The sequence below is a fragment of the Hoplias malabaricus genome, chromosome X1 (assembly GCF_029633855.1).
Source record: "Hoplias malabaricus isolate fHopMal1 chromosome X1, fHopMal1.hap1, whole genome shotgun sequence".
NCBI classification, from domain to species: domain Eukaryota; kingdom Metazoa; phylum Chordata; class Actinopteri; order Characiformes; family Erythrinidae; genus Hoplias; species Hoplias malabaricus.
In genome coordinates this window covers 24,588,541-24,607,131 of record NC_089818.1, presented here as the reverse complement: position 1 = coordinate 24,607,131, position 18,591 = coordinate 24,588,541, and the positions used below count along the sequence as shown (strand labels likewise).

The 18,591-nt window shown below is 44.6% G+C and overlaps 1 protein-coding gene across 1 annotated transcript in view; it reads left to right on the top strand.

Moving 5' to 3' along the window:
- The first annotated feature begins 1,831 nt into the window (after nucleotides 1-1,831).
- The window catches only part of LOC136675964 (endophilin-A2-like), a 22,290-nt gene continuing 5,530 nt past the window's right edge, over nucleotides 1,832-18,591 (top strand). Inside the window, exons 1-6 of the mRNA XM_066652791.1 lie at nucleotides 1,832-2,006; nucleotides 14,162-14,230; nucleotides 14,986-15,058; nucleotides 15,519-15,662; nucleotides 16,217-16,350; nucleotides 16,615-16,773. Of these exons, the coding sequence (XP_066508888.1) occupies nucleotides 1,962-2,006; nucleotides 14,162-14,230; nucleotides 14,986-15,058; nucleotides 15,519-15,662; nucleotides 16,217-16,350; nucleotides 16,615-16,773 (624 nt within the window). The 5' untranslated portion in view covers nucleotides 1,832-1,961. The remainder of the gene's footprint in view (nucleotides 2,007-14,161; nucleotides 14,231-14,985; nucleotides 15,059-15,518; nucleotides 15,663-16,216; nucleotides 16,351-16,614; nucleotides 16,774-18,591) is intronic.

Below are 18,591 nucleotides of genomic sequence, written 5' to 3'. Positions count from 1 at the left end.
TCCTGGACATGTTTATAACAAAATGTTAGAACCTCATAACTGACTTCAATCTCTCAGTGTGTTACATTGTTGTACAATAATATGCTTTAAGGAATGTAATAAAGTGTTTTTCTTTTGTACTGAAAAGATACACTTATTTTTGGATTTTATCTAAACTACAGGGGATTTTAGAAATCTTGAAAATACAGTGCTGTTTCTCACAAATGGTGAGCGATGGAGAGGAACGGAGGGGGTTATTCGATCAAAACAGCAAACTGCATGAACCTACCAATGTAGCTGTAATGACTAGAAGATTAGTATATGGCCAAAGGTTTGTAGACAGCCTCTCTCTGTGCACTTTCTGAAATGGAGTCTTTATAGGGAGTCTGCCTCCTGTTTGCTGCAGTAAAAGTCTAAACTTCAATGAGAAGACCTTTACAACAGATAATGTGTACATTGCTGTGAGGATTTAATGGCGTTCTGCCACAGCAGCATCAGTGAGGTCTGGTGCTGAGGCTAGCCTTCACTTCCCCCACACATCAGTAAGCCTTGGGCACCCAAGACCCATGTGTCAGTTCCCCATTTGATCAGTCTTGGTCGGTACTGAAACATCCTAAAAAAGACTGCCATTTGACCAGACATCACAAATGGGTCTTTGTCAGAGCTGCTCAGGTCCTCACATTTCCCCAGGTTTTTCTACTTTCAACACATCAACTTCAATAACTTATTTCCCTTGTGTCCTAACATATATCCCACCCCATGATGGGCCATTATAAAGGAGGTAATTATTTTAATTATAAATAAAATAGATTTATTTATTTATTTTACCATGAATTTGCAACTATTTTACTATCATCAACATTACATTTAAAACTCATAAGTCAGTTTGTGTAGTAAATAAAAAATATTCTCTATAATCCTCTATAATGCTAACTAAGATCTCTTTACTACCGCAAAAAAGCAGGCCGAATCTCAGTTGGCTGTCAATTTCCTTTATAATTCTGCGTATGTTATGAAACTAGCCTGTAAAGAAGGCAATGTTAGATGGGGAGTTGCCCTCAGGTTTTACAAGTAGCTTTCATTTAGCGACAATGCTAGGTGTTATTGTGTGACATACACAGAGCACTAGAGTGAACAGGATTCTTTACAATGGTCACCACCACCTCACACAATTTCCTGAGGTAAAAAGTTACCTCAATGTAATAAAAGCACTCTGTTTAATCATTTGTTCCCTCAACGTAACAATATTGGGATTTAATTTGAATAATTTCTTGTTATCTCTATTTATTTACAGTATGTCAAGTCAGTTCAGCTAAATGGTGAATTAATGAGTTGAAGAACTTATGAATGTACAGAAATTAAATTGAAAATCTGATTTAAAGGAACACTAGATAGTATTTTTACTTTTAAAATTACATCTTCAAAGTCACTGTTATGCTTCAACTGTAAAAGGGAGAAGAGGGCCTCAGTGGTTGCTACTTCAGGCTCAGCACTGCAGAAACAGCACTATGTACATTTTGGGGAGGGCAAATACCGAATATTCCGTAGTGTTCTTTTAAGCCTGTAAAACCTTAGATGTATTTTTACCTGTACATTTTACAGGCTCCACACGATGGAGATTTTTATTATTGTTTTTTAAAAAAATCAGTGAAATTCACTGTAGGGGCCCCAAACCTCATCAAATCTACTCCGTGTAAACTTGGTTTAACTTTTTATGAGTTACAGAAATGTAAGGTTACGAACATAAATTAGTTTAAATATTATCTGGTGACGTTTAAAAAAAACAAGCTAAAAGCTAATTGAGAGCTGAAAAAGTGTAAACGTGTGAGGCGGAAGTCCGGGGGGTGTTGTTTCTCTCCTTCAGCAGAAGTTAGCAGTGAAGGAGGAGACTTTCCTGGAGTTTGTAAAAGACTACAGATAAAACCGACGAATAAAGTCACAAACTACAGCTCACTGAAAAAAACTGAAAAGTCGCCGTGAAGATGTCTGTCGCTGGCTTGAAAAAACAGTTTTATAAAGCTAGTCAGGTGAGTGATTTTCTTTTTCAAACTCTCCAGATCACTTCAATCGGAGTCAGAGCCCGGCCCGGTCCCAAATTGTCTGTGCCTGTCTGTGAAGTGTACACTCTGTAGGTGATGGCATAGCCGCTTTAATTCTCAGAAGTGCATTGTATTTATAATAATAAACACATTATATTATTCTGCCGTAAGCTGCACTACTTTCTTAACAGTTTTCCGGTTTACTTCACTGTTTGGGAGTAGGAGCTAATGCTAACTTTACAGTTCCCTGACCTGTGAAGTGCACTATCTAGGGAGCTGAGTGATAATGGAGACACCGCCTTAGATTCATTCCGATAGTAAACAGATTTACTTCAGGTTAACTGTTTTTCTAGTTTGGCTCTCTGTTTATTTTCCATGGGTGTAATATAACTGTGAAAATAAGATCAGTTCGTCATGTAGCTCGTTATGTGCTTGTTAAAGTTGTAGATGTTATTTGACACTAGCTTGTTTCATGTAAGGAACTTCATTTCTGACTGGAATTGGTTTCTTCTCAAACGTCTTATTTGAACTGCTACTCCATTTAAGTGTGAACTGAAATATTAGAATGGACTGGATTTCACAATGAATTGAATATTTGTAAATAAACCCAGTGTAATAGAAATTGTTTCTAACTCAACAAAGCTGAAGTTGTATTGTTTCTAAGTGTTATTGTTTTTCTTTTTAAACTCTGAATGTCGTTTGACATGTAACCAGTGTTTAGTATGGAGCAGACATGCCATCATTGTCTTATGGAAGCTGGCCTAGTCTTACCCCATTATTTGTGGATAACAATGTTTCTTGCCCTGTGTGCCGTTACTACCTGCCCTGGTTTGATAAGAATGTATTTAATCTGTATGTTTGCTCTGGGTTGTTTCCAGGTTGTTGTTTTAAAAACATTTTTTGTTCCATGTCATTCAGTTATATTAATAATATTGTCCTAAGGCACATACCTTTGTACTTAGCCCACATTACATCTGGAGGCTTCAAGCAAGGGACAAAGCAAATATCTCAAACATAAATGCTGCAAAAACTGCAAAACAGCAGCCAACAACTGGGGCTAAATAATGAATCTCAAGGACCTGGTCTCACCTCACCTTAATCTGTATTATAATCTTAGAATTCACTCAAATTCACACATTCATGTGTACGGACATTTTGAGTCTCCAATCCACCTACCAACGTGTGTTTTTGGAGCGTGGGGGGAAACCGGAGCACCCAGAGGAAACCCACGCAGACACAGGGAGAACACACCACACTCCTCACAGACAGTCACCCAGAGGAAACCCACGCAGACACAGGGAGAACACACCACACTCCTCACAGACAGTCACCCGGAGGAAACCCAGGCAGACACAGGGAGAACACACCACACTCCTCACAGACAGTCACCCGGAGGAAACCCACAAAGACACAGGGAGAACACACCACACTCCTCACAGACAGTCACCCGGAGGAAACCCACGCAAACACAGGGAGAACACACAACACACCCCTTACAGACAGTCACCCGGAGGAAACCCACGCAGACACAGGGAGAACACACCACACTCCTCACAGACAGTCACACAGAGGAAACCCACGCAGACACAGGGAGAACACACCACACTCCTCACAGACAGTCACCCGGAGGAAACCCACGCAGACACAGAGAGAACACACCACACTCCTTACAGATAGTCACCCGGAAGAAACCCACGCAGACACAGAGAGAACACACCACACTCCTCACAGATAGTCACCCAGAGGAAACCCACGCAGACACAGAGAGAACACACCACACTCCTCACAGACAGTCACCCGGAGGAAACCCACGCAGACACAGAGAGAACACACCACACTCCTCACAGACAGTCACCCGGAGGAAACCCACGCAGACACAGAGAGAACACACCACACTCCTTACAGATAGTCACCCGGAAGAAACCCACGCAGACACAGAGAGAACACACCACACTCCTCACAGATAGTCACCCAGAGGAAACCCACGCAGACACAGAGAGAACACACCACACTCCTCACAGACAGTCACCCGGAGGAAACCCACACAGACACAGGGAGAACACACCACACTCCTCACAGACAGTCACCCGGAGGAAACCCACGCAGACACAGGGAGAACACACCACACTCCTCACAGAGAGTCACCCGGAGGAAACCCACGCAGACACAGAGAGAATACACCACACTCCTCACAGATAGTCACCCAGAGGAAACCCACGCAGACACAGAGAGAACACACCACACTCCTCACAGAGAGTCACCCGGAGGAAACCCACACAGACACAGGGAGAACACACCACACTCCTCACAGACAGTCACCCGGAGGAAACCCACATAGACACAGAGAGAACACGCCACACTCCTCACAGACAGTCACCCGGAGGAAACCCACGCAGACACAGGGAGAACACACAACACTCCTCACAGACAGTCACCCGGAGGAAACCCACGCAGACTCAGAGAGAACACACCACACCCCTCACAGATAGTCACCCAGAGGAAACCCATGCAGACACAGAGAACAAACCACACTCCTCACAGACAGTCACCCAGAGGAAACCCACGCAAACACATGGAGAACACACAACACACCCCTTACAGACAGTCACGTGGAGGAAACCCACGCAGACACAGGGAGAACACACCACACTCCTCACAGACAGTCACCCGGAGGAAACCCATGCAGACACAGGGAGAACACACCACACTCCTCACAGACAGTCACCCGGAGGAAACCCACGCAGACACAGGGAGAACACACCACACTCCTCACAGACAGTCACCCGGAGGAAACCCACGCAGACACAGGGAGAACACGCCACACTCCTCACAGACAGTCACCCGGAGGAAACCCACGCAGACACAGGGAGAACACACCACACTCCTCACAGACAGTCACCCGGAGGAAACCCACGCAAACACAGGGAGAACACACAACACACCCCTTACAGACAGTCACCCGGAGGAAACCCACGCAGACACAGGGAGAACACACCACACTCCTCACAGACAGTCACACAGAGGAAACCCACGCAGACACAGGGAGAACACACCACACTCCTCACAGACAGTCACCCGGAGGAAACCCACAAAGACACAGGGAGAACACACCACACTCCTCACAGACAGTCACCCGGAGGAAACCCACGCAAACACAGGGAGAACACACAACACACCCCTTACAGACAGTCACCCGGAGGAAACCCACGCAGACACAGGGAGAACACACCACACTCCTCACAGACAGTCACCCAGAGGAAACCCACGCAGACACAGGGAGAACACACCACACTCCTCACAGACAGTCACCCGGAGGAAACCCAGGCAGACACAGGGAGAACACACCACACTCCTCACAGACAGTCACCCGGAGGAAACCCACGCAGACACAGGGAGAACACACCACACTCCTCACAGACAGTCACCCGGAGGAAACCCACGCAAACACAGGGAGAACACACAACACACCCCTTACAGACAGTCACCCGGAGGAAACCCACGCAGACACAGGGAGAACACACCACACTCCTCACAGACAGTCACACAGAGGAAACCCACGCAGACACAGGGAGAACACACCACACACCTCACAGACAGTCACCCGGAGGAAACCCACGCAGACACAGAGAGAACACACCACACTCCTCACAGACAGTCACCCGGAGGAAACCCACGCAGACACAGAGAGAACACACCACACTCCTCACAGACAGTCACCCAGAGGAAACCCACGCAGACACAGAGAGAACACACCACACTCCTCACAGACAGTCACCCAGAGGAAACCCACGCAGACACAGAGAGAACACACCACACTCCTCACAGACAGTCACCCGGAGGAAACCCACGCAGACACAGAGAGAACACACCACACTCCTCACAGATAGTCACCCGGAAGAAACCCACGCAGACACAGAGAGAACACACCACACTCCTCACAGATAGTCACCCAGAGGAAACCCACGCAGACACAGAGAGAACACACCACACTCCTCACAGACAGTCACCCGGAGGAAACCCACACAGACACAGGGAGAACACACCACACTCCTCACAGACAGTCACCCGGAGGAAACCCACGCAGACACAGGGAGAACACACCACACTCCTCACAGAGAGTCACCCGGAGGAAACCCACGCAGACACAGAGAGAATACACAACACTCCTCACAGATAGTCACCCAGAGGAAACCCACGCAGACACAGAGAGAACACACCACACTCCTCACAGAGAGTCACCCGGAGGAAACCCACACAGACACAGGGAGAACACACCACACTCCTCACAGACAGTCACCCGGAGGAAACCCACATAGACACAGAGAGAACACGCCACACTCCTCACAGACAGTCACCCGGAGGAAACCCACGCAGACACAGGGAGAACACACAACACTCCTCACAGACAGTCACCCGGAGGAAACCCACGCAGACTCAGAGAGAACACACCACACCCCTCACAGATAGTCACCCAGAGGAAACCCATGCAGACACAGAGAACACACCACACTCCTCACAGACAGTCACCCGGAGGAAACCCACGCAAACACATGGAGAACACACAACACACCCCTTACAGACAGTCACGTGGAGGAAACCCACGCAGACACAGGGAGAACACACCACACTCCTCACAGACAGTCACCCGGAGGAAACCCATGCAGACACAGGGAGAACACACCACACTCCTCACAGACAGTCACCCGGAGGAAACCCACGCAGACACAGAGAGTACACACCACACTCCTCACAGACAGTCACCCGGAGGAAACCCACGCAGACACAGGGAGAACACACCACACTCCTCACAGACAGTCACCCGGAGGAAACCCACGCAGACACAGGGAGAACACGCCACACTCCTCACAGACAGTCACCCGGAGGAAACCCACATAGACACAGAGAGAACACGCCACACTCCTCACAGACAGTCACCCGGAGGAAACCCAAGCAGACACAGAGAGAACACACCACACTCCTCACAGACAGACACCTGGAGGAAACCCACGCAGACACAGAGAGAACACACCACACTCCTCACAGACAGTCACCCGGAGGAAACCCACATAGACACAGAGAGAACACGCCACACTCCTCACAGACAGTCACCCGGAGGAAACCCAAGCAGACACAGAGAGAACACACCACACTCCTCACAGACAGACACCTGGAGGAAACCCACGCAGACACAGAGAGAACACACCACACTCCTCACAGACAGACACCTGGAGGAAACCCACGCAGACACAGAGAGAACACACTACACTCCTCACCGACAGACACCTGGAGGAAACCCAAGCAGACACAGAGAGAACACACCACACTCCTCACAGACAGACACCTGGAGGAAACCCACGCAGACACAGAGAGAACACACCACACTCCTCACAGACAGACACCTGGAGGAAACCCACGCAGACACAGAGAGAACACACCACACTCCTCACAGACAGACACCTGGAGGAAACCCACGCAGACACAGAGAGAACACACCACACTCCTCACAGACAGTCACCCACAACCACCGGACGCTAGAGCTGTGTTTTTTGTAATATACCTCGTAGAAATTACAAAGTAATTAAAATTCTTTGTATTTGACCTATATTTTTTGTAGAAGATTATATTGGTTGTTTCCTTTGAGACTTCTAGACATTTCCCAAAACCTAGACCTGAAGGGCTTTAAAGACAAAATGCTTCTCTGTGCTTCATATGTTATCTTTTGTACCTGCTGTTGTCATCATTATGTCTATGCTATGTAGGTATGACATTGTTGTGTCTAGCTCTGGTGTAGGGTATGTACACCACTCTTTGGTCTGTTAAGGGTATGACAGTTAACATGGCGTTGTTCTATACGTGACTATAGGGTGTATACTTGAGCCTTGTTTTCTTTGGGTCTTAGACTGATGTCTTGAACAGAATGTGCTTTAAATGAACGTTATGCAGCCACTTTCCATAGACCGCTTCAGAATGAGTCTTTTCAGATGAGACTTTTCCTCATGAATGGCATGTAACTCAATTAGTTCCTCCCTCACTCCCTCACTCACTCCCAGATTATAATTGCTCCACAATGAGGAGCTATGTTTCACACTCAGTCACATTTAGCGACTGCTACACAAGGGGGTGCTGTTAAAACATTTTTCTTGTTTTGTGTCTATTATTTCAGCTGTTTTACTACACAACACTGTGGTCTATAGCTAATATGCACTAGTTAAATCGTCTTTGACAAATATTTTTAATTAATATAGATTACATTTCCTATGCTACATACATTAGATAAACCTATTATCTCTGTGTTCATGTTTGTCTCAGATATTATTAATAATAATAATACATTTTATTTGTAATGCACTTTACATTAGAAACAAACCTCAAAGTGCTACAAAGTAAAACATTTTTGTGAATCATACATTCTTCTAAACAGAAATGGCCTTATGATCAGACACACCCAAATATTCAGCAAATTTCCATATCCCATAGACGTACTGTTTGTGAATGTCTGTGTTCATGAATATTAAACAGCGTACAGTAAAATTACTAATTCATCATTTTGTTAATAGTAATGTTTGAGAAAGAGGAAATGGTTTTTAAACTGTCACCAGGAGTGTGAATGACTATTTTTTCTTCAAAGTGATGCAATCCTTATGAGAAAAGACATTTAAAAAAAAAGTGCTTACAGTAAAAGGCAAGGCTTATATTGATGTAATACATCCTTTGATGTGGAAATGAATAGCAGCTTTTATTGCGTATTCTAATTTAATGCGTCCTATTCTCCGTGTAAAAATATGGATTTTATCATTTCGATCACTTCATAGACAATAACAATCCCATGTACTCACATCCATTGTTTGCGTTTATTGTTTAAAGGATTGTCTGTCCATTCTGATGTGCTACATCCTCATAGGCCAGTCATCTTCTTTTCCACTTAATCCATTTGAGGGTGATGGTGACAGCAGAGCAAGGGAAGCATTCCAGGCATCTCTGTGCCTTGCAGCTTCTACCGTGTCCTGCTGGGAGTTCCCCGGGCATTCCCAGGCCAGCCCTGAGACATAATCTCTCCGGCAGGACCCCGAGGCCTCCTTGCAGTTGTCTGTGCCTGGTGTACCTCCAGCGGGAGGTGTCCAGGAGGTTCTTGTTAGATGCCTGAACCACCTCAACTAGCTTCTGAATCCGAGGTTCGACTGTTGGATAGATTCTCATTTCCAGAACCTTGGCACAGACATTTCCTGAGTGGCCGAGAAGAGTGATCCCCCTGATAATTAGCACGTGTTGGCGCACATCTTTGGTGTGCTTTTTTAAAAATGAGAACCATGACCCTTGTTTGCCAATCCATAGGCACGGTTCCTGATGTCCATGTTGGGGATCGTCCAAATATCGTGGACCTTCAGCAATGCCGGGCAAATCTCATCCATTCCAGAGTCTCATCCATTCCAGACTTCAGCCAAAAAATGTAAAATCCCTGCTGAGCACAACGTGGACAGTGTGCTTCCATCCCCTCCTGAGCTGTGCGAGTGTTTTCCAGAACCTCTCTGAGGCAGCCTGGAAGTCATTCTCCATGTCCTGTCCAAATGTCTCCCATGCTTTAGGTTTGGATCCTACAACTGGCAAAGCTACAGTGTCTTTGGCCTGCTGGTGTTCATCCACAGAATCAGGTGTTCCCCAGAGCCAGTTTCCACTGGATGGCTTCATTCACCAATGGTTTCCATGACTGAGTTCTTGGGTTGGCACCAACAAGCTTTCGATCACGGCTTTAAGCAGCCGTTTCCACAGTGGAGGACTCAAGACAGGGTCCAGTCAGACTCCATGTCCTTCCTCCTTCCTTCAGAGATGAGAGTTGACATCAGTCTCTGCCAGCCTTTCCCAGCAGACCTTGTATGTTTGGGCCGACCAGGCCTTTCTGGCTCTTTTCCCCTCAACATCCGGTCCAACTCACCACCAGATGATTTAACAGCTCAGTCCCGTTTTGAAGTGAGTATCCAAAACATATGACCTCAGATCAGAAGACACAACCACAAAGTCGATCACTGACCTCTGGGCAAAGGTGCTCTTGTACCAAGTAAACTTATGAGCAACCTTGTTTATTATGGACGAAATATGACTAGCAGAGACGTCCATTAACAACCCAATGGTCCAGATCAAGGCTGTTCTTCCCAGTCACTCTTTTCTAGGTTTCTCATTCATTGCCAACGTAAACACCGAAGTCTCTCAGCAAAACCGTGATGTCAGTGCATGGCATCCCCTCCTGAACTGCAGTTGGGTGCATATTATTGAAGCATATCAGCAGCAAAATTAAGATAAAATGGCGATGTAATACTAAGTTTGAGCTCCAAATTCAAATTCAATGTTATGTGGTGGTTATGGAAGGGTTCTGGTTTCCTCCCACAGTCCAAAAACACATGTTGGTAGGTGAATTGGAGACTCAAAAGTGTCCGTAGGTCTGAGTGTGTGAGTGAATGTGTGGGTGTGTGTCGCCCTGTGAAGGAGTGGCGCCCCCTCCAGGGTGTGTTCCCGCCTTGCACCCAGTGGTACGGTGTCAGAATGATAATTAACATGTTATTCACCTAATATGCATTTGCTCTCACCACCGCTCCATGCTAGAAAAATGGAAATGGAAAAGAGACACAGCTCCTCTCCACTATTCACTTACATCATCAGCCCCACTGCGCTCATTCTGTGGCAAAATGCCTGAGGAAAATATAAACAGAGCAGGTGGCATTTTCATATTCACAGCCTTCCTCCTCAGTCAGCCAATCAGGGCAGGCCGTGTGTTCACTGGCAGTGGTGTAAAGACACATGTTGAACAATGACAAATAATTACACGTTAAACATTAAATGTTCAATGTGCCAAGAGCCAGTTTCCACGGGTCCATTTCGCCAGGGGCCCTTCTTCTCCACCTCGTGCCCGACGGGCGGTGCACCACCATGAGAGGCCCCCGGATCCAGGAAGGGACCCCTGTGTGTCAATGCATCTACAGTTATATACCAGAGGACATTCGCATGTGTTTAAGGGGTATTAATATTCATGAGGCCTACAGTAAAAATGCAGTTCTGGGGTTAATCCCTCTGGTGGACAGGTGTGGGATTGTACAGTGGAATCTGGTCTGACTGCTTTGGGTCTTGGCACTGTGTGGAAAAGGAAAAGAAAACACACACACACACACAAACACAGAGTGTGTGTTTATTATCTGTGACTGTGTTTTTCCATTGTGGCTGCACATTTCCTCAGATGTTGAGATGAAAACATGGATTATGTGGCAGTGTAGCACAGTCGTAATACTTCAGGAATAGCTTTTTAAATCGGTCATTAGTCCAGGCACACTGAAGTTATTCAGAAGTGTGTGTGTGTGAGATATGGCAGAGGCTTTAAATGCCAATGCCAGCTTCCAGGTTCCAGAATAACACCTAATGTCGGAAATGTCATATTTGAAGCTTTACAAGTGTTGCGAGATGATTGCATTCTAAAGCACAGTCATCTGTAGTGTGTGTGTGTGTGTGTGTGTGTGTGTGTGTGTGTGGTGGAGATGATTCACAGCCAGTTAAAACAACTGCATAAATGTAGCTTTAAGCTAAACACCCAGACATAAGAAACCACTTCAGATTTCTTTCCTATTTATTATTATTATTATTATTATAAATACTAATCTATCACTAATAAATACTAATAGTATTTGTATATCTCCTCGCATACAATTGTAGCTACAAGTTCTTATTGACTGTTGGTGTCTTAAACAAACTTGCAGTGTTGGATCTCAAAGAATGATTTGGAACATAGCGACATGGACAGTCCATAACACACGATAAAGCAGTAGCAGTACTTCTCCTGTCCTAGTGTCAGAAGGGAAGCCTGTGTAATGTTCTCTCTTAAGGCCCGTCTGGATCAGTGTGGACCAGCTGGAGCTCTGTAAACAGAGAGATACAGCAGTCAATTCTGCAGAAGACAAAAAGCATCCTTATCTTAGCATCGTGCAAATGGAGTAACATTGTCACTGTTTGTTTTAAAACAACAAAGATAACAATCTAAAAACACACCCAGAATCCTCAGCGCTGCGTTAACCCCCGTACAGCCGGAATTCCCTATGTTCTGATCACTTTTCCTACATTTCCACTTGTTCCAACCAGGATCTTTTCTTGAATAAATTAAGTATCAGGAAGTTACTCTTCATCCGTGTAATTATATTCAGTGTGTAGTCTGTGATTGTTTTTAAAGCAGTAGCACTGCCCGAGTCGACAGATATGTAACGCTAGGTGTTGCCTGCAAAGGAATGGTCACTATATATTACCACTAGGTCAAATTATTAACCAACATGGGGTTAGAGGGAAAACAGGAGGGTACCAAGTATTGACCCCTGTGGAACACCATAAGGAACATCTTAGTTATGAGCAGTGTAATAATCTATAGGACAAAATCATTTTTACCTGTTAAATAGGAGTAAAACCATGTATAATCCCCTGATAGGACAGCAGTGGTGTTCTAGTCTGACAGACAGCAGTGTATTGTACAGTAGAGCTAATAGAGTTTGAGACTTACAGGTGTGTGTGTTATTGGGTTTGTAAACACACAGAATACAGGTAAATATCTCAAGTAATATGATGAAGATTATTATTTGCTATGTATTAAAACCTTTTTAATTAGTACATGTTTCCAGGTGTGATATAAATATGAGTTTTCTACTGTGTGAAAATATAACTTTAATGATTCTTCACGTTTCGGTTCAGGGGTAAACTACCGTGTGAAAATAATCAATTATTCACTTACACCGAAATATACAATACATTCATTCATTCATTCATTAGTTCATTATCTGTGACCCCAGTTCAGGGTCGTGGTGGGTCCGGAGCCTACCCAGAATCACTGGGCACAAGGCGGGAACACACCCTGTAGGGGGCGCCAGTTCTTCAATATAAAATACATTTAAAAATATATACAAATCAAAATACGTTGATGTACATTGAACCACAAAAAGCAACACAGCAAAATAAAATTAAAAAATGCAATATTCGCGCTCTGCTTGGATCGTCATGTCCTTTATTTTAATCTCATGTTTTATGAAGGAAAATGTTGATTGTTAGATTTATTATAAGAAAAACTGAGCCCGTGTGATTCCGCACGTTACGAGGAGGTCTTACATTTAAATTCCACAAAACATTAGGAGTATATTTCCTTTAGTGTGAAGTAAGCATTGTGGAGACACAGGGAGACACAGTGTTAATACAGAGGGGATATACTACAGGAGAGGGCTATAATTACGTATTTGACAAGGCACCTGACGCTACAGGTCTGATCTCTGAGACAATGGGAGATAACGGGTGTAGTTTCAAATGCTTTTCATTCATCTTCCTCAGTGGGCATGTCTGCTCACGTATACGTCTGTGTTCATGTCCTGATTGGCGTACGGTCTCCACAAACCTACAAGATAAGTAATAAAACCAAGTGGGACCAGTAGACTGATTGGACTGGAATCAGACCCGTGACCCAGGGGCTTAGGCACGTGAACAATTTGTAATTTACCTGGGACAGCTGGATGATCTTGTAGACACATGGCAATATTAAAGAAAGAGTGGGCCATAAAGAAAATATCAGGCTATTCTCTGTTTTCATTCCAGTACATGGCTTTCTCTCTTGCCCTATGTAATCGTTATTAGCTCTCTTAAAATTGTTTAAAATAAAATCATATTTATCATTCATTGTCTGTAACCTTTATCCAGTTCAGGGCAGCGGTGGGTTCGGAGACTACCTGGAATCACTGGGAGCAATTTGGGAACACACCCTGGAGGGGGCGCCAGTCCTTCACAGGGTGACACACCCTCACACATTCATTCACACCTACGGACACTTTTGAGTCTCCAATCCACCTACCAACGTGTGTTTTTGGAGCGTGGGAGGAAACCGGAGCACCCGGAGGAAACCCACGCAGACACAGAGAGAACACACCACACTCCTCACAGACAGTCACCCGGAGGAAACCCACACAGACACAGGGAGAACACACCACACTCCTCACAGACAGTCACCCGGAGCAGGACTTGAATTAGAATTGAACTGTTTTACAATTTTGATAAAGCATCTGAGGTTGCCAGGACTACCATAAATCCACATGTTCATCAACTGGTGGTCCTTCCTAACTAAGATCTGTTTTCTTCTGTAGATGGTGAGTGAGAAGGTTGGAGGAGCAGAAGGCACTAAACTGGACGAAGACTTTAAGGACCTGGAGAGGGTGAGGAGCGACTTTAAATCACCTTCAGCAGGAGACCTTTCTGTAAAACCTCATGAATTCAAGCAACATTTCCTCGTACCCTGCAGACCACATATTTCACCAGGAAATGCTATTCAAATTGTAGTAACTCTGTTGCGCTTGTGTTCTCACCTGATCAGTGCAGTTTTTCGGTGCCTTCAGTGCATGATGTTACAAACTGCTGCAATTATTCATTTCAGAGTTTATTTCAGAAAATCTAGCTCTACTTTGCACTGACGTTCTACACAAATTTAAAGCCACAAAATGAAAATACGTGTGGAATGTTTGCCTTTAATCTCATTTCCGTCACTTGCATTTGCCTAATTACCTCATCACCCACCGATGAGGACTTGTTTTTGTTGTGTGCTGTATTTTGTTTCTAAAATTCTTAATTCTAACATTTATTTTTCATCAGAACCATTGTGTGAGATCATGTTCCTCTGCCATTTAGAGCCCTCTCTCTCTCTAACAGAGCAGCATTCTCTTTTAAAACGTGCTCTCAGATGATTTTAAAAGGAACCACGTGTTCTGTTTCGCTGTTGGTTGGTGCTGGTTATAAGAGGCCTGTGAGGGAAATGTTTCATATGATATTGATGTACCTGTAAAGTGCTATATCATCTCTGGTTCTGACATTTCGTTGATTTGCTTAATGTGTTTAAAAATGTAACATGGAAATGGAAATTCAAATTTCAGACGCGTGTGTTTCCCTGTTGTGTGTGTGTGTGTGTGATAAACAGAAAGCTGATGTCACCAGTAAAGCCATAGTGGATGTGCTGGCCAGGACCTCTGAGTACCTGCAGCCCAACCCAGGTAAACTCACACTTGGGACAAAAAAAGCTCACAAAGCAAGAGTTAGTTTGGTTTAAACTTTCAAGATTATGGTGGACGTGAAATGTACATTTGAGAGCGTGACCTCTAGAGGGTACCACATTACTGTCCGCAAGAGTGCATACAAATATGTGTGTGTGTGTGTGTATGTATATATATATATATATATATATATATATATATATATGTGTGTGTGTGTGTGTGTGTATATATGTATATGTGTGTATATATGTATATGTGTGTGTGTATGTGTGTGTGTGTGTGTATATATGTGTGTGTGTGTGTGTATATGTGTGTGTGTGTGTATATATGTGTGTGTGTGTGTGTGTGTGTGTATGTGTGTGTGTGTGTGTGTGTGTATACATATATATGTGTGTGTGTGTGTGGCATTAAAATATCTGTCAGTTTAAGTTTTTCTGTGTGTGTTTGTTCTGTTCGGCAGCATCTCGGGCCAAGCTGTCCATGCTTAACACTATGTCCAAGATTCGAGGACAGGTCAAGAGCACTGGCTACCCTCAGGCCGAAGGATTGCTGGGAGAGTGCATGGTCAGATACGGTCGCGACATGGGAGAGGACACAAACTTTGGTAGGGGGTGAGAGAGAGAGAGAGAGAGAGAGAGAGAGAGAGAGAGAGGGGTGGGAAGTAGTGAGTGTCTGTCTGCTGGAGGGAATATGGAAATTGTTTGTTTATGTTTAGTCTGTGCGGGTTTGAATTTCCGTAGACGCGTTCATTTTGGTAAAATGTCGGTCAGAAGAGATGAATATTCAAGAAAGGTTTTTTATTGTAGACATTTTAAATAGGAGTCTGTACTATGAACCCTTCATTCAGCTCTGAGACATGATTTAGATCGTGATAAAGTAAAATGCACTACAGGGGCAATGTTTGTTGACACCAGTAATGACTGGATGATGCTCCATCCAGAGTCTAGCTCACATTTTGCATTGAACAAGGCCATGAGACATGAGATTCGGCCACGTGGAGTGTAACCAAATCTTCCCATGTCCCATACCCCATTCTCATGGCAATGCTCTTATGTAGAGGCTGTAGAAACGGTGGTGGAGATTGGTATATTTATAACAATCCTTATAAAGTTGCTTCTGTTTAATCTTCTGCTTCTGCTTCTGGCCTTTGATCCACAGGTGGTGCTCTTCTTGAGATGGGGGAATCAATGAAGAGACTTGCTGAAGTGAAGGACTCTCTGGATATTGATGTGAAGCAGAATTTCATCGACCCTTTCCAGACCATTGTAGACAAGGACCTCAAGGACATTCAGGTAAAATCTAAAGAGGGTTTAGAAAAACACAAGGATAATAAGATGGATATGAAGTCAGTGTAACTCTTGGCTGTTGACAGTGTATACAGTTCAGTATTGTAATACCCAGAAACCCTGTGTTATCATATTTATCATAGTATGTGTTATTGCACCAACATGGATTTTGAATCTTCACTGGATGCTACAGAACACCCTGACGTTTACAGGTGCCATGTTACAGTCCAAATACAGAGCAATGAATCATCCTTCTGTCTCCGTTCACAGCAACAACTAAAGAAGCTTGAGGGCCGCAGACTGGATTACGACTACAAGAAAAAGCGCCAGGGGAAGATTCCAGATGAGGAGCTGCGCATGAGCCTGGAGAAATTCCATGAGTCTAAAGAAGCAGCAGAGATCAGCATGCACAACCTCTTAGAAACTGATGTGAGTATGGCGGGTTGGCAGCCCCTAAGATGGGCAACGTGGGCACATTGCCAGGTGTGGCGCTGGTATATTTCTGTGTAGTTTTGAAAGTGCTGTCTAGGTGTTTCCACCGTCCTGAAGCATTAAATGACACTAATTATTGGTTAAGTATAGCAGACATCAGTTAAACCAGACACTTGTTTTAGCCGAGTAGGGCACACTCCTCACAGACAGTCACCCGGAGGAAACCCACGCAGACACAGGGAGAACACACCACACTCCTCACAGACAGTCACCCGGAGGAAACCCACGCAGACACAGGGAGAACACACCACACTCCTCACAGACAGTCACCCGGAGGAAACCCACGCAGACACAGGGAGAACACACCACACTCCTCACAGACAGTCACCCGGAGGAAACCCACACAGACACAGGGAGAACACACCACACTCCTCACAGACAGTCACCCGGAGGAAACCCACACAGACACAGGGAGAACACACCACACTCCTCACAGACAGTCACCCGGAGGAAACCCACGCAGACACAGGGAGAACGCACCACATTCCTCACAGACAGTCACCCGGAGCGGGAATTGAACCCACAACCTCCAGGTCTCTGGAGCTGTGTGACTGCGACACCTACCTGCTGCTCCACCATGCCGCCCTTAAGTCTACACTGACAAATTCTAAATTTGACTTTGTTAACCAGTGTTAATGGTTCCACTTCAAAACGTATGGCTTTATCATACTTATTCTCTCATGCAATTCTTACATTTGGCTTAGCACCACACTGTACAGAGTACAAAGTCGTCATTAAAGTTGTTAAAAGCAGGAGTTCGGATGGTGCAGGTGTCTAACCACTGACTCTTTTAGGACACTGGGAGTCTAAGAGAGTGTGATTTCTCTGGATGGGTAGGAGGGCCTTCACTTCATCACTCAGCATAATGTTAAACATCTGCTAGATAACGTGACAGAATTAGGCAGTTTGAAAAGGAGTCACCTGCCTCTCAGCTTGGTAGCTTTGACTGGACGGAGTTTTTACTAATGGGTGGAACTGGGAATTAATAAATAAAATCATTCATTCATTCATTATCTGTAAACGCGTATCCAGTTCAGGGTCGCGTTTTCCTCCCACAGTCCAAAAACACACGTTGGTAGGTGGATTGGAGACTCAAAAGTGTCCGTAGGTGTGAGTGTGTGAGTGAATGTGTGAGTGTGTGTCGCCCTGTGAAGGACTGGCGCCTCCTCCAGGGTGTGTTCCTGCTTTGCACCCAATGATTTCGGGTAATAAATAAAATGTGACTAAATGGGTCACAACACACTGCATTCATTACGATGTTCTGTGTTTCTGAGGTATTTTAAGCTAAAACTAATTTAAAAAAAAACACACATTTAAATAAAAAATAATAAAATTAAAGAAAAATTTCACAAAATAAAAGTACTTATTATTATTTTATTATTATTTATTCGCTTTTATTTTATTCCTTCGTCCGAGACCAGACGAACCCAAACAAACATGTCCTGTCCGATCATTTTTTGGCAAGTGCTCTGTAATTGTTTTTGTTTGTTTGTTTCCTTTGTGTTTGTGGGCTACAGTACTTTTTTATATATTTGCTCCTGAACTAACTACATCTGCCTCCCCGTCTGCTTGGGTCTTTCCTCCGTCTTGTGCTCACAGGAGAATTGAGAAAATATCAGGGGACAGTCACGGTCTCAGCCAATTAGACAACAGCCTCACCATCTGCCGGTCATTAACATATGCCTCAGACACAGGAGGGAAACAAGTCTGGGGGGGAATGTGGTTAGAAACATATCTACATTTGGAATATATTTC